The following is a 20,156-nucleotide window of genomic DNA, read 5'->3' as shown; positions in this document are numbered from 1 at the left end:
ACCTATTCAACACTGTTCTAATCTGTAACAACAACAACAACTGCAGCACAATACACACACAACCGTGTTGAAGCTGTGGCTTGTTTTTATGACTGCTTTGTCTCTCATGTAAACAGGAGGATTCTTTCAACAACAGTCAACAGTGTCTCTTGTTTCCCAATTGCTTAATCTGCATAATTCTAAAAGGGAGGCTGACAGCCTTCAGAAGAAGTTAAGTTTGTGACACCGTCAAAGTGAAAAGACCACTGACGAAGTTGCGTGGCTCTCTGCGTGGTCTGAGTGCAAACTGACAGGAAGGAAGAAAGAGTGCACTATGMCGCTGCTCACAGTTTTTCGCTTCTTGACTAAACTCATCTCAGGGACTTTGGCACCTTTTTCTTGGTATTTCAGGGATAGTGATATTGTGTTTTAGAAAAAAGGGGGAACTAAGAAGTTAAGCGACAGGCGTGTCCTCTTTTCCTCTCTATCCCCCCTCCCTCTCTCTACATATCCCCCCTGTCTGGTCTTAGTGCGGTGCAGAAGTTGTGGGGATGGGTGCAGATGGAGGCAAATGGTACAGTATAGTTAGTGTGAGGACTAGGGACTGAGGGTGAAGGAAAGAGTTCTCTGTCTGTCTGGACTGGACTAGGCTGCAAGAGGAGAGGAGAGAGCTACCTGGTCATGGGATGCTGTAGTGTGACTCAGAGAGGAGCGCATTCTGGGATTGACGAGGTGGGCCCTGATGAGATCGAGCTTCTGGAGATTGACAACTCAGGGTGAGTCTTCGTTTGTTGATAGTTTGATGTATAACAGAAGACCATGAACTATATCAATCCCTCACGAGAGCGGTCTGTTTAAGTTCGATAGCCATTCGGCTTTTCACAACCTCACAATCCCATTTTAATTTCATTCGGAAACATGACTGTGGAGATTTTTTATATATATTTATGACACATGACAGCATCTAAGACTAACAAGAAAATTCTCTTATATCTCTGTTGAAAATACTGAGCCTCTTGGCTTTGGAGGAAAGTTTGAATGAATACTATTAAACAGTACCTATTTTGGGGTTTTGGCTGATTAAAGGTCAATAGACGAGGCATTGAGAGGAAGTGGTGAACCTTTGGGTGATGGGTGAAAGAAATAGTGCTTCAACCACTGTGGCTTCCACTATCCTTTTCAAACAAACAAGTCTCAAATTATGTTGGCAACTACAAAAACTCTGCAGAAACACAGACGAAGAGACTTAAATATAAACCCGGACAGTTTACCACAGTGATCTGTCTTCCATAATTTGAAATTTGTTTGTTTGAAAAGGATAGTGGAAGCCACAGTGGTTGAAGCACCAGTCAATCAGAATAACTATATAGCCTAAGGCTAATACCACAATCTTATATTGCTTTAGTTTTTACAGCGAAGCGATGCTGATCATGGTTTTACTAGGAAATGGACAATGAAATTGGAAGGCCTCTTTCTCTGAGCACTTCAGTTCCATGAGTAAGAAACAATAACATTTGAGGGCATATATTATGGAACAATGAATATATCTGTGTCGTTTTCATTCACACAAAAGCACACACACAGAGGCAGAACGCTAGTTTGGACTCTGTTTAGACATGAACATATTGATGCGACACTGATATGATTAGGACATGAACGGCCGGTGAAATCATTCAAATGTATCAAAATGTATTTTCAGAAGTTGTCACAAAGTGCTATACAGATACCCAGCCTAAAACCCCAAAGAGCAAACAATTCAGATGCAGAAGCACAGGAGGGAGGGATATTGTCTCGCTAATTAGCAGACAATACTACCGCTCATCTCTCTTTTGTCCAGCCTGGTCTAACACTGACCAGGCCTCTAAATCCCCTCATTAAAGGAATGGGGGATTAAAACAAGGAGCTAATCATAATAGCAGCTCACAGACAGCATGTGTCCTAACTGAGAGAAGACGAGGGATCAGCCAACAGCAACATATACTATGCACCCACGCAAGGATGCTTGTTCGTACACACACAGAGACAGACACACAAGCACAAACACAGATGTAACAGAACTGTTACCACACCTAGGGAATGGTTTAGGGGTGTGTGACTACTTTATCACTACCAGATAAATGGTCCAAGGAGGGCAGGTCTTTGTGTGAGGTGATCAGATGGTGGGTGTCTGCTCCTTGCGTGCACCCCACTTTAATCTGCTTATGAATGGACACTGGTCGGGTGGAGAGGGCTCAGGCTGTAAGTGGGGTGGGCAAATTGGTCTACAGTAAAAAATAAATAAAAAATCCCTCTTCTACATTTGCTGTTACTACACTCAGTTCAGGGGAATTGCACATGTGTTTATAGACTAGTTAGGTTTGTGAGATGCTACAGTAGAGTGTGGGGTAAATGTAACATGGTTAAATGGGATATGGTAAAATGAGATTTGGGGTTGACTGCTGATACAGTATATATCATTGTTTCAGGATATGGACTCTAGGAGAGAGCAGGCTTCAGCTCTCTGTGAGGAATGGAAAAGACGGTCCAACCTCTCGCTACCCTTCAGTGAGACACCTCGATCAGGAGGTCAGTGGAGAAGGAGAGGGTGTGTGTGAGTGAGAGAGAGAGACAAACAGAGAAAGAGAGTGTCTGTATGAAAATGACACTAAGATATAAAGTGGAAAAAGTTCTGCCATGCACTTATCACACAGTAAAACCCCCAGTGGACCGGATAATTTGAGTGCAAGCGAGTGTAAATGCATGGTGCCAATGGTGCCAAAAGTCAACATACCATTTTATGTCAAAGTTGTTATATCACATTAATGATACAGTAATACTGATGTATACTAATGTAAACTCCTCCACTACATCTTATTTGTTCATGAGACWTCTAAAGTCTTCTATTCTATTCCCGTAGATTGTGCTATGGGGCAGGAGCAGAGAGGAGCTATACCACAGCATATACAACCAGCCCATCCGTGATTGGGAGGGCCAGCCTGCACACATGTATGGAGAGATAGTGCACTCCTCCCGTGTGTCTCTCCACAACAGCTACACACAGGTAACATCTCTCTACACCAGGCTCATATATACTGTAGATGTCAATCATCACTCACTGTCCAGCACCCACTTTCCCAACTCTAGGACTTCTGTACTGATGTTCTGTCACATGTTTTCTTTGTTTATGTTCCTATAGGAGACAAGTGAACACTATCTGGTGCTGTTCTCCTTCCACTTATTGATCCTATCTCTGGATCCCTCTCATCAAGAATTTATCTATGAGGTTGGTTGCTTTACAAATGGGGAAATACTGTAACGACACAGACGCATGTTGAATATTTAACTTAAATGTACATTGCATTCCCCTAAGGCTAGTCAGTGTGTTGCTTCTTCTTTCTCAGGGCATCCTGCCTCTCTCTGGACTGTCTTTCCAAGCCACCTCACTGGACTCCAACAAGCAACACATATTCCAGATCAGTGGTGAGTCCTATTATCATAATGGATCAAAAAGCTTCACAGTTCAATAAAGCAATTAATAAACAAGGCTGTTTGATTTTGTGGTTTGTCACGGCTGTGCTATGATCATAGGTGTGAAGCAAGCCATCAGAAAAGGGTTTAATTATTGTATTGAACWTGGCAAGCATCTCCCTCCCACTATTAGGTCCAATGGTGGACTCCAAAGTCTTCACCTGTGCCAGTGCAGCCGAGCTGAACAAATGGATACACCACATGGAGGAGAGGAGATACAAATCCATTAGCCAACCGCTAAACCCCTCCAGCTGTGCACTGTCTTACCTGGTAAGGTATTCAATTAGAACACCCCCTAGAAGAACCACCCCCTTTTGCAGTAAATTATAGATCTTAAACAGATGTGTCATTGTTAAATCTAAAACTATCTTAACAATTGTGAGGTTTACTTTGGTTGATCACAAATTGAACAACTAATGAGCTAAATACATCATCATGAAAGGACATATGTAAAAAAGAATTATCATTGGCGAAACTCTCCAAATATGAAGCTACTTTCTGTTGTAATTTACTGTAGGTACCCTGCGATGAGAGCTGGAAGAAAGAGGAACTGAAAAAGTATTTACTGCAAACCCCAATAAGGCACTGGGAAGGGGCCCCCATCCAGCACATGGGCCAGCCAGGATACATATCCATGGTCCACATCATCAATACACAGAGACAGGTAGCTAACACAACCCACGCTGTAACTTCTGTACTCACCACTACTCTGAAGTCCATTTCAAGGGGTCTTGATAACTTAATAGTTGTCATGCTAGCCAGCATTTTAGAAATGCTAAATGATTGAAATATGTCACAATAAGGCATGTTGTCCAGGAATGAAAAAGTCAAACATATGTGGAATATTGTAATTTAGCAGACACTCTTATCCAGAGCTACTGACAGTAGTGAGTGCATACATTTTTCATACTTTTTTCTGTACTGGTCCCCCGTGGGAATCAAACCCACAACCCTGGCATTGCAAGTGCCATGCTTAACCAACTGAGCAACACGGGACCAAATGGTGGCAGAAATGGTGGCACAATGACCATAAAACTGCAGAAATCCATTACATCTCCAGCACTAAGCCCCAAAAGCTCAACAGCTGCTCAAGAGCTCAACAGTATTTTATGCAAGTGGTAAGCTGGGTAGGTGAAGCTAGCTAACCAAAATGTACTGAGATGAAAACTCACCAAAAGACACAAATCCACCAAAAATGGCACCACTGCTGCCACCATTGTAACTTTAGGGGCTGTATACAGCTGGATGGATGACTTCCTGTAAGCAGCAAGGACTGGATGATGGAGGATGATGGAGACGGATAACTATTTAGGCAGACCCCATTGCATAGGCTGTGGTAACTAGTGACAACCCATTGAATACCATTAGCCACAACTCAAGAACTGTCTGTCACTTCCTGTTTCAATAAAGATATTAAAACACAATTAATGCATTGGTAAATCAGATAACAGATCATTAGTTCCCATGCAAAGATTTTCTATTATATTGACAAGATAGTCGAATGACCGCTCTAACAATGTAAATACATGTCCTCAAAGATGGAAGGCAGTCAGGAGGAGGCGAGATCAGATGGGACAATTCTAGCCAATGAGAGGGCAGATACCCATGTAAACAACAGGCACAACTCCGATATAAAGTTGTTTTTCTCAAATCTGTCGAAATGCCACGTGCATACACTTACATCAGTGCATTCGTAACAACCTAACCATTTCGAAACTTCTATTCGAGCAAATGAGCCTAGTAATAATGTTTTTGTTGACCAAATTTGACACTCTCTTATTGACCTCCATACAAGAATTCCTCACTTCATGGTCTTATTTTCATGGACAGATTCTTGGCGAAGTAAACCCTCTCACTTCGCCTCTTCTTCTCTTTACACAGGTTAATAATGAATGACATATTTCCAGAATTAGGCAAACACAGTTATCTTCTAAAACACAGATTCACCACATATTAGAAATGTGTATAAATGCCATACAAATTAAACAATTACTTTGAAAATAATCCTACACTAGTCCAGTACTCTGTCAGAACTATCTGCTACATAAAAAAAGCATATATAAATAATGCTAATGTTAATACATATACTAATAGTACCGGTAATAATGATCATAGGGCTAATAATAGTACTTGATTATGCTAATAGTCATATTGCTAATGATAACAGTAACTATAATGATAATAGTGGACTTGAGATAAAATAAACACTGTGACAACGTTGATACATTCTTGCAGGGACTTCATGAGCGGCTACTCGTACTCTTCCCTCAAGATGTCCTCCTGCTCTCTGTGGATAACGAGCGCCTCAGTGTCAAATATGAGGTACAGTCAAATTATGTTCTCAAGGATACAATGTCACAGTAAAGATTGTGAACCTGGTGACCTTACCTAGTTTGCCAATTTCCGCTATACAGTAGATGTTGGTGTGACATTCTAAAATGTACAGTTCAGAAGATGTTGTAATTTATAGAGCTGATCCAATACATGACACTTCAACCTGTTTGTCATAACACTTTAGGGTAGATTGTCTCGGAAAAGCATCACAGCCGTGGAGAGGTCTGCATTACCTGGGAGGCTGGAATTTGAGTTAACAGGTAAAATACAAAACAGACATAATGTACATCATACTGCTCTAACATTTTTGCATAATGAGGCAAAAGGACCCTAAATTAACCATTGAAACTGTGACTAGATCTGCAGCAAGTCAACTGTATCAAGTGTTGCTGTAGACAGTGGTGAAGAGCATTGTACTTCTATTGTATGTTGTGTGGTGCAGGTGAACTGATGGAGCCGCTGCAGGTATCCTGCACCTGTCCTGAAGTCTATCAGAACTGGATCTTCCAGCTACAACAGGTACAGTACCATTACAGTCCCTTTAAAAAGGGAAATGAGGGAACAAAGATGAAACTGGTTGGAAAAACTGTGTGGCTAGCCTTCTCTGCCTATATATATTGATTCCAATTGAGCCATACATGTTTATCCATTTTGTGAAGATGCAGGATGCTAAAAATGAGTTAGCTTAGCCTTGAACTGTTGTGATAGCAGATTAATTTACAGAAGAAATCAAGTTAGTGACAGTAAGTCCCCAAAAGTAGTCCCAAAATGTAATAACCTAAAMATGTATTTATTTTCTCACATAGCTGGAAAAAAACCTCCAAGCTACCTCAAATCACACGGCTCCACCCCTCATGCCGAAAAAACTGCGGAGCAGGAAGGAGTCCCAGGAACCAATGACAGTAGCACAAGACTGAGACTCACTGGCCAATGGCCTCACTCAATAGAAGACTCATGCCTCTTTTCATCAATAGACACTGAAATTGTGGATAGCATGTACTGTATACAGTGTATATGCATACATTATTCAGTCTGGTACAATGAAATTAAGAGATTCTGGTGAAATTTCTTATGCTGTAGGTTACTGTCTGTAGAACTCTGCTTCACTAGTGACAGTAATAGCAATGGATAGGCTAAATTGGGAGAATATTTTTAGTGCACTGATCTTACAATATTTTTCGTCAAATCGCTGTTTAAACCAAAATAGAAAATGTAGTGCTGTTCATGACCTTTTCTATTATGTTGTTGTTGATAATGTATGTACAAACTCAATAAAAACGTTTTTTTCATCACTACTTTTCCCAAATTGCGTAGGCCTACTTATTTTGTACAAGTAACTCAAACTTTATGTCATGTCCACAAACATTCAGGCTTCACCTACATACTGTATTATTGAAAAAAACATTTTCAGTAGTCATTTAAATCACWGAAAAATGTAATTAGGTGCATTTATTTCAGGGGTAAAGCATTTACAGTATTGTGCACACAACCAGAAATCTCAAGTAGCTCACATGTGTTATTAGTCTTTTGTAATCTATATTTCTCAATTCTAATATTTGTTTTAATGGTATGGCATGTTTTTGGCAGATCCTGGCCCTTATAAATTACAGTCATAATAGTAAATTAGACATATATTCATTTAAACATGTAAGTACATCTACAGAATGTAAATTTACATCATTTTCTCCATAGAGAATAACCAGCTAGGAGCATAAACAAATAAACATGCTGCAACAGCAATCATTTAAATTAGTACTAACAACTCAGAAATCCAACAAAGGTATATTTAAAAATAATAATAATGTGCCAATGGAATGGTGTACTTCTACATGTAGATGGTAGTAGTGGTTGGTCAATAATATKATGTGCTTCCATCTTAATTTTTGTCTACGTGTAAACAGCTCTCACTGTCAAATCACAGGGAAGATGTACAAACTCTGTAATCCTCAATGTTTTGTTGAAATTGACTTTTTCCATTAGTAAATTAGTAGGCTAGTCATGATTTGAATGTACAGTATGTCTGAAATTGTGTTTATTTCTGATGCTRAGAGGACTCTTTAAGATGACAATTAAAGTGCTTGGGGTAAAGAAAAACACTTGATTTCTGATGTCCCAGTAGTTGTGTTACAGTAGTTGAATATGCAGTCATAGCAAGCATGAGTGAAAGGAAATTACTGCTATGCAGCTGGAAAACCATATTACTTAGCTATATTGCTTATGGTCAAGATACACCAAATCTTATGAGCACCTGCAGACTAAATAAAGCTCCCACATCCAGATCACCTAAAACTGCTCAGCTATTATATAACTGGTGTTGCGTAAAAGCTGGGACTTATAGATATTTGGGGTTGAGAGTTACTACACCATTACGATTGGACATTCCAAGTGTAAGTTAAAAGCTGCAGGGTGGAGAGGACACTTAAAAGGGCTCCTCCTCCAGTTTCTGTGTGACACACTTGATGCGGATGTTTTCTCTGAGGTTGCGGAGACGCGCACTGCGATTTGTGATCTCCTCTACATTGGTTTTGGGGAACCAGCCCCGCTCCCCATCTGACAGCCGAATGCCCTCCACCCAGCCTGTGGATATAGAATACACGACAACCTCAGCAAACGAAAACACACCCAGTGACATTATCACTTGTGGTGGTCTACATGTTTTACACTGAAACGTTGSGTTTGACATATGATAGAAAAGTCCTATGAACTACTTTAAGGGTAAAATGTTTTTATCTTATTGAAGTTGCCCTTTAATGTTTATACTYATTATGATAGTGTTTAATGTGAGGTTGCCAAATGGAGTGTCTCACCGTCACTTGTAATGGTCTTGGCTTGAAGAATATCAGCCTTCTCCAATGTTAGCTCGTCATGCTCTTGGGCCTGGTAGCTCTTGATGCACTGAACTTGAGAAAGATCTGAGAGGAGAAACAACCAAATGTATCGAWATTAATGAAAAAGGTTTAGTGCTGTTAAAATCTATTTTTAAAACTTTTTAAAACATGAAGCAATATTTTCCAAGTTACAGTAAATTAAACAATAGAAACTCAGTGACACTGCAACATGTGACTGCTTATACTCACCATCATTCTCACTGGCTTGCTCAATGTCTTCCAATGAATCAGAGGGGAACATGGCTGTGATCCATCTCTGTTTCCCACTCCTGGGAAGAAACAAACCCATGTAGAGGCTGTCAGTTCTTACATTATCACTACCATTACAAATTATGATCGTGATTGATAGTGGTATGTGCACTAGCTCACTCAGTGTGGGCCTTGAGCAGGATCTGGTGTTTGAGCTGCTGGCCCTCACACAGTTGGAGATGGAAGATGAAGCCTGAGATRCCCTGGAGCTTCTGACTGAGGTCCTTCACCTTCAGCTGCCCAATCTTAGCGTGAACAAACACCATGAACTTCCACGTGCTGCAGMCAGATCAAGGACAGGAATTTGTCAATGTATGCCATGCATCACTCAATCAACCAGCATTTAGGACATAAGGCTATGAGCCAAACATACCGTTGTATAGTGTAGCATAGCACAAGTTAGTAGTATAGCATAGCATATTCTAGCATATCTTAGCATAGCATAACTCCATAAATATAAAAAACATACAGTTGAAGTCGGAAGTTTACATACACTTAGGTTGGAGTCATTAAAACTCGTTTTTCAACCACTCCACAAATTTCTTGTTAACAAACTATAGTTTTGGCAAGTCGGTTAGGACATCTACTTTGTGCATGACACAAGTCATTTTTCCAACAATTGTTTACAGACAGATTATTTCACTGTATCACAATTCCAGTGGGTCAGAAGTTAACATACACTAAGTTGACTGTGCCTTTAAAACAGCTTGGGAAATTCCAGAAAATGATGTCATGGCTTCAGAAGCTTCTGATAGGCTAATTGACATCATTTGAGTCAATTGGAGGTGTACCTGTGGATGTATTTCAAGGCCTACCTTCAAATTCAGTGCCTCTTTGCTTGACATCATGGGAAAATCAAAAGAAATCGGCCAAGACCTCAGAAAAAAAATTGTAGACCTCCACAAGTCTGGTTCATCCTTGGAGCAATTTCCAAACGCCTGAAGGTACCACGTTCATCTGTACAAACAATAGTACGCAAGTATAAAACACAATGGGACCACGCAGCCGTCATACACTCAGGAAGAAGACACCTTCTGTCTCTTAGAGATGTACGTACTTTGGTGCGAAAAGTGCAAATCAATCCCAGAACAACAGCAAAGGACTTTGTGAAGATGCAGGAGGAAACAGGTACAAAAGTATCTATATCCACAGTAAAACGAGTCCTATATCGACATAACCTGAAAGACCGCTCAGCAAGGAAGAAGCCACTGCTCAAAACCGCCATAAAAAAGCCAGACTACGGTTTGCAACTGCACATGGGGACAAAGATTGTACTTTTTGGAGAAATGTCCTCTGGTCTGATGAAACAAAATAGAACTGTTTGGCCATAATAACCATCGTTATGTTTGGAGGAAAAAGGGGGAGGCTTGCAAGCCGAAGAACACCATCCTAACAGTAAAGCATGGGGGTGGCAGCATCATGTTGTGGGGGTGCTTTGCTGCAGGAGGGACTGGTGCACTTCACAAAATAGATGGCATCATGAGGGAGGAACATTATGTGGATATATTGAAGCAATATCTCAAGACATCAATCAGGAAGTTAAAGCTTGGTCGCGAATGGGTCTTCCAAATGGACAATAACCCCAAGCATACTTACAAAGCAAAATGGATTAAGGACAACAAAGTCAAGGTATTGGAGTAGCCATCACAAAGACCTGACCTCAATCCTATAGAACATTTGTGGGAAGAACTGAAAAAGCGTGTGCAAGCAAGGAGGCCTACAAACCTGACTCAGTTACACCAGCTCTGTCAGGAGGAATGGGCCAAAATTCACCCAATTTATTGTGGGAAGCTTGTGGAAGGCTACACAACACATTTGACCCAAGTTAAACAATTTAAAGGCAATGCTACAAGATACTAATTGAGTGTATGTAAACTTCTGACCCACTGGGAATRTGATGAAAGAAATAAAAGCTGAAATGAATCATTCTCTCTACTTTTATTGTGACATTTTATCCTATGACACGGAATTTTTACTTGGATTAAATGTCAGGAATTGAGAAGATCTGAGTTTAAATGTATTTGGCTAAGGTGTACAGTATGTAAACTTCCGACTTCAACTGTAGGTTTTTTTCTATTCTCCCTCTACATTTTACATATTTAGTACTCACTCTTTCCTCCTGGACAGCAGAAGACAGTCATTGAACAGATGCAGATACACAGGCCTTGTGGGCAACTTGAACTTTGACCCAGAAATACTCATGGTCTGTGTGTCCACCTCCAGCAGTTCCCCGTGTTTGACCAACCAGCGAGACTGGGAGATCAGAGGGAATATCTAAAACGGGGAGATGTATGTTATTAATTAGCATGAATGAACAGTTAATGAATTATTACTGGGKTTAGAGGCATAGTAGTTTCTTTACTTGGGATATACAATGGGCAAACATGATAGGGTTAACCCATACTATGGCAATAAGAAATAGGATTCTTTGTTGTCCAAAACCAATCCCGCAATGCATAGAAGGGGAACATACTGTACATGAACATACAGTAGGTGTACTGAGAATGAATGTTCTCCGTGTTCCTAATGAGTGATGTCTTCATCTACCTTGCCCTCAAAGTGGATCTTCTTATTGAGGTGAATGAGCTCTTCCATCCTCTTCATTGATTGCACACTGGAGTTACACTCCTTTATAAGCTGTTTTGGGCACAATAGTCTATTAGAAAAAAGTTGAATTGTTTCTTCAAAATGCAATGTCTATGTCTATGCAAAGTCTACTGTTAATGACCAGAAATTGGCCTCACTCCAGCTTCATAACCCTCTTGCCGATAACTAACGATCTGAAGCTTCTGTGCATATGCAGGATTCTCTACTTTACGCACAGTCTCTGCTCTGCTTGTTCGGCTGCTCAGAGAACAGGCTACTCTGGCGAATTTCAGTGATGAATGGGGAATGGTGCTCGTGCAAGATGACAGCACTCGACATAACACAACCGAATATAATAGTATATTATAATGTTACTGTAAGACAAAAAACACCACCTCATTTATTTATTTTTTTACTCATGCGGAAAAATATGTGCTTTGATTGAAACAAAACACAGGTAGGCCTATGCTACAGTTTGTTAACACCATCTACTCAAAAATGTGCTCACTGTTCATAATTTCAAAACAACACTGCATTTCGAAACAGCACTGTACATAACTCAAGAAGACCCAAATGCATATTCCCATGAAACTGATTGTGATCAAATGGTTGGCATGCAGATGCTGCATGGACGTTTTACTGGTAAAACTTGAAGAATTCACGATTGACAGTGAGAAATGTGAAGGGACGGTGACCACAAAAATGTGCGGAAAGTATTTTGTATATTTTCTGTTACCTTTTTCAGTTCATTGAAGGCCTTGGTGGCTGTGTCCTCACCCCTAGAGCCTGGTGTTGTCCTCTTCAGGATATTCTATAAGATAGAAGGAAGATAGAACATTTTGGATCTTTCACCTCTGGGCACTGCAAAAACTTAGTGCTGTGTACTGGCCTATTCGCTGGTCAGTAACCTGATGTAAGGTAGAGTAATGTTCTGTCCCTACAGCCAGTCATGAATAGTTGAATTTTATGGTGAACAGGGGCGCTCTATATCGTACTTCCACCAGCATCTTAAGCCGTGTGATCCTCTGGAAGGGGAGGATGAGGAAGGAGGCAAGGGGAAGACGCTGGCAGATGGGGTCTTCCTCCAAACGAGCCAGGATACCTGGGAAGCGAGCATTCTCCTGTCTACAGAGAAATACAAAACACTAAAATCAAGCAACATAGTCGGAAAACCTTCACTGGTATGAATTGGATATGTAGTGTATATCCATGGTCACGAACCCTTGAGAGCTACGGGGTTTCGTTCCAACCCAGCACTAACGCACTTGGTCTTGATGATTAGTTGATTAGTTGAACCAGGTGTGTTAGTGCTGCGCTGGAACAGAAACCTGCACACCCTCTATGGGTTAACCAACCAATCCATATGTATAAAGCAACTATTTAAGTGTGTGTACTAGGCACTGAGTGACATACGGTCATTTCCAAGCATCATACTTACAGACTCGAATGTGCAACAAAGACCAATAGAAATACACACAAAGTAAGATGGCTCACAACAGGCGCTGGTAGGTCTGTTCCTGGTAGGCCTGGTTGGTCACGTAGGGGAGGTAGACCCTTCGCAGGGCGGGACAGTGGGCCAGGACGATGTCGCATACATCAAAACGCAAGATGTCCTCCTCCAACCTGTGCTCCAGGTCCTGCAGGAACCTAGACCGAGAGGAAGAGAGAGCGAGAGGAAGAGAGGGAGAAACAAAGAAAGTGAAGAATTCAGAGCAAAAAGAGTGAGTGATCAAGATAGAGAGATGCTGAAAGCCAGAGAAACAGAACCCCCAAATACTGAGCGAAAAAACAAGACAGAAATAAAYAGAAATAATCTCATGATATACATTCAAGAAATGTACTCTCCCATCAGTGTCATGTTACTATACTATACCGCTCACTGACGTCCTTGACCTCGGGGAGCTTGGAGAAGAGCCACTGTCTGTCCTGGGTCCCCAGACACTCCCCCAGCTCCTGGGACAGCATAAAGTGGTCCACCGCGATGGCCAGGCTCCGGATGTACGACGCCTCAGACGTCACTAGCTCAAACTTGGCCTGTGATGAGGAGACATTATGGGCCTTTAGGAAGCAATAGGCGCACCTCTCACTCACAATTAAAATCATGGTGCTTTATTTATATAAAAAWATATATATATTATCATGAGACATTATGGGGAAACACATAGTTAAAATAAAATCATGAATATAATTAGCTGGCTAATTGGACATGCTAAAAGCCTGTATGGTTGCCATAGAGATGTATAGAGGGTGCACTTTCCACAAAAGTCATGCACAACTTCTATGCATCTCTTTGAGTGTTGCCTAAATCCCAATGTGGCTTGATGTCATCCTCATGCTCTCACCTCCTGTAGTTTGCGCTCCTCGTTGCTGAAGTTGTCCAGCTGATCGCTGGTCTGGACATCAGGGATGTCCTGCCACAGGGAGAAGGCGGAGCCTCGTGACGAGCAAAAGGAGCTAGACGGAGACAGATTGGACGGAGATGGGGCCTCCCCAGCCCCTTCCACCCCTAGCCTCTCCTCCTCAGCACCTGGCTCCTCCCCCTGCTGCCTCTGGATTTCTCGGTTGATTGCAACATCACTGTACTCCTGGTACAGAATTGCTGAGGAGAGTGAGATGGATAGAACAAGAGCAAGAGCAAGAGCAAGAGCAAGAGCGAGAGACGAGAAGCGAAAGAGCGAAAGAAGAAAGAGAGAGAGAGAGAGAGAGAGAGAGAGAGAGAGAGAGAAAGAAAAGAAAGAAAGAAAGAAAAGAAGAAAAAAAGAAAGAAAGAAAGAAAGAAGAAAAAGAAAGAAAGAAAGCAAAAAGCAACAGAAGGAAGAGTATACAGGGTTGATTGAGAATTAAAATCGTTATTGAAGAAAATAAAAACAATTACTTTCAGATGTTATGTTGTTATGTAGCATGTGGTTGAACGAGCGTGAACACAATTGCTATGCCATATAAATACCACTGACACTGGAGGTGGAGAACGGAGGTGGAATTAACCAAATTATTGACACAGGATAAGAGGAAAGTAAGACTCACAGCTGGGGAGAAACCGTGACAGACGATTGGAGCTGCTGACTGTGGGAGGAGTGCACCAATCCTCCTCGATGGATTTCTTCCTCATACTGTGGGAAGGGTTGTAGTCATAATCATTATAGCAGTGTTATTTACAGCAGACATCTTTACGACCCACTTCCAGCAAAGACGTATAGTTGAAATGTGACTTTGTGAGTTTAATCTTGATAATATATACCCATTTTAGCTGTTAAAACACACTTTTTGATTGTGAATCCGGTGCTCCGTTGATGTTGTTGCGTGTTATTGTCAGCAGTGGGTAGTGGCGGTACAGGTCCTACAGGACTGTGGGGGGCGCTGTGACTGGAACCACCTGCGCCACGGTGCCTGGAAGTGGACTTATCTGGAGAAGAAGAAGGTAGATGAGATAGAGGTCTTCATAAGTCCAACAGACCCAAAATTCTGAGATCCAACCCAGGACAGGAGCAGGCCCGGGTCTTAAATTCTKACTTTTGTCTTGGATCTGGGTGGGTCGGATATAATTGCCATGGGTCTCGGGCATGTGCAATTAAAATTGATTTACTGACTGGACCCATTTGGACCTGTCCTCTGTTAATTTACTGTTTGTGTGATGAGAACTGCGCAAGCTTGTTATCTGTGTCAGCCAATTGCAACTCAATAAAACGTATAGCTTATGTCCAGCTGAAACTGGTTCCAGCTGCTCACCTCACGTGTGACCTGCTGCTTAGGGGAGAGAAAGAGAGAGACAAAGACACACAGAGAGTGAGAGAGTGAGTGAGTGAGTGAGTGAGTGAGTGAGTGAGTGAGTGAGAGAGAGAGAGAGAGAGATAGTAAACAAAGCCTTGGCCGAGGCTACTGTTGATTGCAAAGATGGATTCTCTTTCATTGAAGTAAAACGAAAGTTCGAGGACAAAGAGTATAGTGAAGAGAAGCCGATAAGGGGAATGTCCTCGGGGACAAGTTTAAATATTGTAGTGGACAAAGATGAGAAGAACGTTTGCGAGGCCAAATGGACTGTCTGCAACTTGCTCTTTAGGTTTGATGCAATTTTCTACATTTTATTTATTTATTTAGTATTTAATATCAATTGTTTAGTCATTATTATTATTATAGGCCTGTTGTAAAATAAATAGCATTAGCCTATKACTGTCATTTGTTGGGTAAGCCTAAGGTAGGCAATCACCTTTGTTGGTAATAGCTGCAATATAAGCCTGTTCAAARCYTTTTTAAAGATTTAATTCTGTTTTGCCATTTTTGTTGGCCAAATTAAGTTCCATTTGTAACGTGTTTGTTGCAATATAATATAATTACCTGTAGGCCCACTATGCTACTCGCACTCAAACCATGAAAAGGAAAAACCATAGAAGGCAAGACGTAAACAATGACTTGACTTACTTTTAATCTTACCCTAATAAAGTTAAGCAATTTAAGTGAAAGTTGGGTGTGGTATGGCTATTATTAGGTTTAGAATAGGTTTAGCTACTGCAGGCCTGTGAAGGCAGTGCGCGTCGGCACTACAACTGACTCCGACAGTGGGAATAATGTTTTAGGCCTACCAGAGTTACTCCTTTAATCTAAAAATATAATGCTTATCTTTATAAAAAATATTCTGCTAGAAAATGTACGAATTAGCCTCCTTCTGTACACCTATATCTGTAAAGCAGTAGTAGCTTATCTGACAAGTATAAAGAAATGCATGTCGATGTCGGGAACATGATGCAGGCATATCTCTATCTTTGTCTTGGTCTCTCTAGGGCTAGGCCTAAACTTGTCTCCCTTAATGTTTTTTTATATGAATATCATACAGTGGACGCCCAGACCTATGCCTATATGCAAGCAATGCCCTGATGCATTTAGTGCTCAAATCTCTGACAGCTAAATCATGTGGTACACAATTCTTGTTTTAGGAAATAAAAACCCATTAACAATAGACTATATGTTTTGAATATACACATTGAAAAACAACAATATTTTTTTTGTAATTTGTTATTGGCAGTTTTTAAGTACACATAACTGTGGATCATTTGGCCATTATAGCTTGTTTATTGATGGCACTGGCAGCGCCCAGTTGGAGATTTCTTTCTCTCCCTCCCTCTACTCTCGGATCTGAACGGGTCTCTCGGATCTGAACCAGCATGGGTCTGTTTGGGTCTGTTTTCCAAGGTCCTTTTTGGGTCTGACTGTCCAAGGGTCCATTTGGAACGGTCTTGTTTTATTTCTTCAAATTAATTTATGCATATCGGGTCAGGTGGACCCATGAAGACCTCTAGATGGAGGTGGAGGAAACTAGCAGACACACAACCACCACAGAATGTTGCCTCAAATTGCTAAATTATTTATTAGCATTTTTGGCTAATGCGGGACACTTACAGTCAGAGCTGGGGCTGAGGTTGCTGGAGGTCTGCCTGTCACGGGAAGCCACGCGAGCCGACAGCGACTTGCCTAGCTTTAGCGTGAACGAGTTCTTCCTCTGGGACAGCTGCAGCCGTGAGATCAGCTCAGAGGCAGAGAAGCGCCGCCGCTCATGTTCCGCCATACGAGAGCAGGCTAAAGCGCTCCCCCCGGTGGCCGAGGAATTCTCTACAGCCCCAGAGTTCAAGACAGAGGGGTCCTCTGACGACCGATGTGGCTCTGCGGACAGAGGTGGAATCTTTGGGGGGTCGGGGGTTTGGGGGTCTCCCCTGAGGTCCTCTTCCAGAAAGAAGTCAAAGGGTCCTGGGAAAAGGTAGTCGCCGTCCAGAATGGGGCTGGCCAGAGACTCGTCACTCAGGCTGTCTGGTGAATACACCCGCACCTTACGCCCTAGGACACAACACAAACAAGACTCAGGTGAAAATGCCCCCACCCRAATTACAGTCCAGTCACATTGGATATGGCCTTGTGCAAAATATTTCTGAAGTAAGTGTGATTTTGAAGTCCTACAGATAAAAATAGGGGAAGGGGGATAAAACATTCTCATGATGAGGACTAACAGAGAGTTGAAGATGTGAAATGGATAGATACTGTACATACGGATGGACTTTTCCCTGAGGGAGCTCTGTGATGACCTCCTCTGGGGTCGACAGGTATCTGGGCTCTGCAGCCACGGAAGCTCAGGAGAGGATGGAGAGCCAGGTGGCTGAGAGTCCCAGGAGTCTGTGTCTCTGTACAGGGAGGACAGAGGGAGTGACAGGGGCAGGCTGAGRGCTGCGTGGAGGGGAAGAAACACAGATGACACCGTCATGGGTCTCTCATACTGCTCCTGCACTGGAGGGTTAGTCCTGATATCTTCCTGGATAACCAGCTCAACCTCGCACCCTAGCGTCTGAGAGTCTAAACTCAGGTCCGTATCAGTATCAGTGAAATAATCAGGTTTACTTCTCCCACTGCCAATTTGTGCTTCACTTGTGTGTTTACGATGATTCAGAGACAACGGGCTGAAGCGTTGAGTGTCTGCACTTGGGGAGCCCCAGCCTTTGACACTGGGTGTCACAGGCGGCTGCAGCTCGATGAAGGTCAGAGTCTCCTGCTGACACACAGCGATGTGCTTGTGGTGGCACTGCCGGAGGAGAGGCATGTTGTCCGGGGCCTCGCTCAAAGCCTGGGACTCGCCTGAGACCGGGATCCACATGCTGGGGCTCTTTCCTCGGAAACGGAAGGCGTGTAGATGAGGCTGGAAGTCAGGGAGAGGGAAGAATCCATACCCAGGAAGCATGACTGAGAGAACACATGGGAGCTGCAGAAGAAAGGAGAAAAAGTTTTTGCCATAACCTTCAATTGCCAACATAATATCCTCTTGCCATATCTGGTAAAACAGCACCGACTGTAGGCTATATTGTATTAACTTATCTCTATTAAACACTTCATAATTTGGTCTCGTTCCTGCTTCCCTCTATAGAAGGCATGAAATGCAGTTGAGCAGGTCGAGAACTTMAAGTTCCTCAGTGTACAAATCATTAAGGACTTAAAATGGTCCACTCACACGGGCACAGTCCTGAAGAAGGCGCAACAGCGGCTCTTCCCCCTCAGGAAGTTGAAAAGGTTTGGCATGGGCCCTCAAATCCTCGAAAAACTCTACAGCTGCACCATTTAGAGCATCTTAACTGTCTGCATCACTGCTTGGTATGGAAACAGCACTCCCCTCGATTGCATGGCGCTACAGAGGGAGGAGCGGACAGCCCAGTACATCACTGAGGCCAAGCTCCCTGCCATCCAGGATCTCTACGTCAGGCAGTGTCTAAAGGTAGGCCCAGAAAATTGTTAAAGACTCCAGCCACCCAAGCAATAGACTGTTCTCTCTGTTTCCGCACGGCAAGCGGTACCGTTCATCAAGTCTGACACCAACAGGCTCCTGAACAGTAGAAAGAGGAGGAAGGGAAGCGCTACTAAGGTACACTATAGTATATTTTGGTAGATAGAAGGTGCTCTTTGGTAAAAGGTGTAAATTGGTCATCAAAAAGAAAGGAGGACCAAGGCACTCTTCATATAATTAATTAAAATGCCTTTATTAGTATGGCATGTTCAATAGAAACAAAGTTGTTTAAAAACCGACGCGTTTCGGCTGCATGGCCTTCGTCAGGGAGTACAGAAAAAAGAGAATACAATGTCCTCTTTTGAAAGGCTTTTCCAATTAGCCCTAATTTAGACAGAGGAAGTGGTTACCAAATTGGACACCACCTAGTAAGCAATATATACACATGAAAAGGTGAAATACTGTAGCTATGTTATCATGAGCATACAACTCCAAGCTAGAAGCATCAGAACACCCAGAGAGGCAGTTCCAACCCTAACCATGACTGGGAGAAGTGTCCAGAAAAGAAAGCAACAATATTCACAGTACTCCAGACCACAGCAAAACATGAACACAGTCCAAACATAGCTAGAAGGGCAATTGAGCAAAATGTCCACTAGATGACAGCAAATGGACCCATCACGACCCTACAGGAAGGGTGAGAAATCCATATCTTCATTTAAACCAGGGTACTTAGTGGCCTGTAGTTTGTAAATCCAAAAACTTTCCCTTTGGTTTAACTGTTTAAGACGGTCCCCTTTTCTAATAGAGGCCGGAATATGATCAATACCCATAGCTTGTAGGGAGGCGGGTTACCATGGTGTAGGATTGTAGTGCCTTGCCATGGGGTAGTCTTCATTGCCTACCCGTATGGCGTACTTGTGTTCCGCCAAGCGATCTTGAAGGCGTCTCTTTGTCCGTCCATGTAGAACACCTTGCACTGTGGACATTCCAGTCTATAGATGACATGAGTGGTTTTGCAGTTAATAAAATGCTTGAGGTAATACTCCATTTTAGAAGCTGTGTCAACAAAATACTTTTTCTGTGCAATATTACTGGAATGGTTGCACTGGTAACATTTAAAAAGAGCCCTTGGGTTTGTGGTCAAGCCAAGTTTTTTGAGAGTCACCCGGAAGATAACTGTGGACTAATTTGTCATTTAGGGTAGGACATCTCTTAAAGCTTATGACTGGTGGTTCAGGAAAGACTTGGCGTAGTAGCGTATCACTTTGGATGATTCCCAATTATTTTTAATGATTCTTTTAATGTTCTCTGCTTCAGTGCTGTATTTTGTAACAAAATACACTCTCTCTGATGTATCA

The 20,156-nt window shown here is 42.2% G+C and overlaps 2 protein-coding genes across 3 annotated transcripts in view; one reads left to right on the top strand and one right to left on the bottom strand.

The window, feature by feature from the left end:
- The first annotated feature begins 482 nt into the window (after positions 1–482).
- Positions 483–7,115, top strand: LOC111966084 (probable pleckstrin homology domain-containing family N member 1). Its single transcript, XM_023990510.2, has 11 exons — positions 483–755; positions 2,445–2,544; positions 2,876–3,019; positions 3,155–3,241; positions 3,360–3,438; positions 3,620–3,756; positions 4,004–4,150; positions 5,722–5,808; positions 6,005–6,080; positions 6,263–6,339; positions 6,627–7,115. The coding sequence occupies exons 1-11, from the start codon at positions 661–663 to the stop codon at positions 6,735–6,737; spliced, it is 1,140 nt and encodes a 379-aa protein (XP_023846278.1). The 5' UTR covers positions 483–660; the 3' UTR covers positions 6,738–7,115.
- Positions 7,116–7,254: 139 nt separating this feature from the next.
- LOC111966540 (rho guanine nucleotide exchange factor 19) overlaps positions 7,255–20,156 on the bottom strand; it is a 35,103-nt gene continuing 22,201 nt past the window's right edge. The window contains exons 1-16 of one of the 2 annotated variants that reach the window (XM_023991269.2): positions 18,526–19,165; positions 17,577–18,279; positions 16,935–17,366; positions 14,805–14,946; positions 14,568–14,653; positions 13,886–14,142; positions 13,417–13,577; positions 13,038–13,190; positions 12,539–12,668; positions 12,280–12,354; positions 11,505–11,594; positions 11,068–11,231; positions 9,078–9,236; positions 8,898–8,977; positions 8,628–8,732; positions 7,255–8,397 (exon numbers count right to left, since the gene is read on the bottom strand). In XM_023991269.2, the coding sequence (XP_023847037.1) occupies positions 8,240–8,397; positions 8,628–8,732; positions 8,898–8,977; positions 9,078–9,236; positions 11,068–11,231; positions 11,505–11,594; positions 12,280–12,354; positions 12,539–12,668; positions 13,038–13,190; positions 13,417–13,577; positions 13,886–14,142; positions 14,568–14,653; positions 14,805–14,946; positions 16,935–17,366; positions 17,577–18,258 (2,874 nt within the window). In that variant the 5' untranslated portion in view covers positions 18,259–18,279; positions 18,526–19,165 and the 3' untranslated portion in view covers positions 7,255–8,239. Of the gene's footprint in view, positions 8,398–8,627; positions 8,733–8,897; positions 8,978–9,077; positions 9,237–11,067; positions 11,232–11,504; positions 11,595–12,279; positions 12,355–12,538; positions 12,669–13,037; positions 13,191–13,416; positions 13,578–13,885; positions 14,143–14,567; positions 14,654–14,804; positions 14,947–16,934; positions 17,367–17,576; positions 18,280–18,525; positions 19,166–20,156 lie in introns of those variants that run through there. The other variant, XM_070444506.1, reaches the window with a different exon arrangement.

Source organism: Salvelinus sp. IW2-2015, linkage group LG7 (assembly GCF_002910315.2).
Source record: "Salvelinus sp. IW2-2015 linkage group LG7, ASM291031v2, whole genome shotgun sequence".
Taxonomy (NCBI): Eukaryota; Metazoa; Chordata; class Actinopteri; order Salmoniformes; family Salmonidae; genus Salvelinus; species Salvelinus sp. IW2-2015.
Note: the sequence above shows the minus strand (reverse complement) of the source record. Positions and strands in the feature narration are given on the sequence as shown.

Bases quoted from the DNA above. Each gene is read 5' to 3' on its own strand.
- LOC111966084 (XM_023990510.2), top strand. From the start codon at position 661: ATGGGATGCTGTAGTGTGACTCAGAGAGGAGCGCATTCTGGGATTGAC. The intron at 756-2,444 runs GTGAGTCTTCGT...TCATTGTTTCAG, and splicing joins CTGGAGATTGACAACTCAGG to GATATGGACTCTAGGAGAGA. The intron at 3,439-3,619 runs GTGAGTCCTATT...TCCCACTATTAG, and splicing joins ACACATATTCCAGATCAGTG to GTCCAATGGTGGACTCCAAA.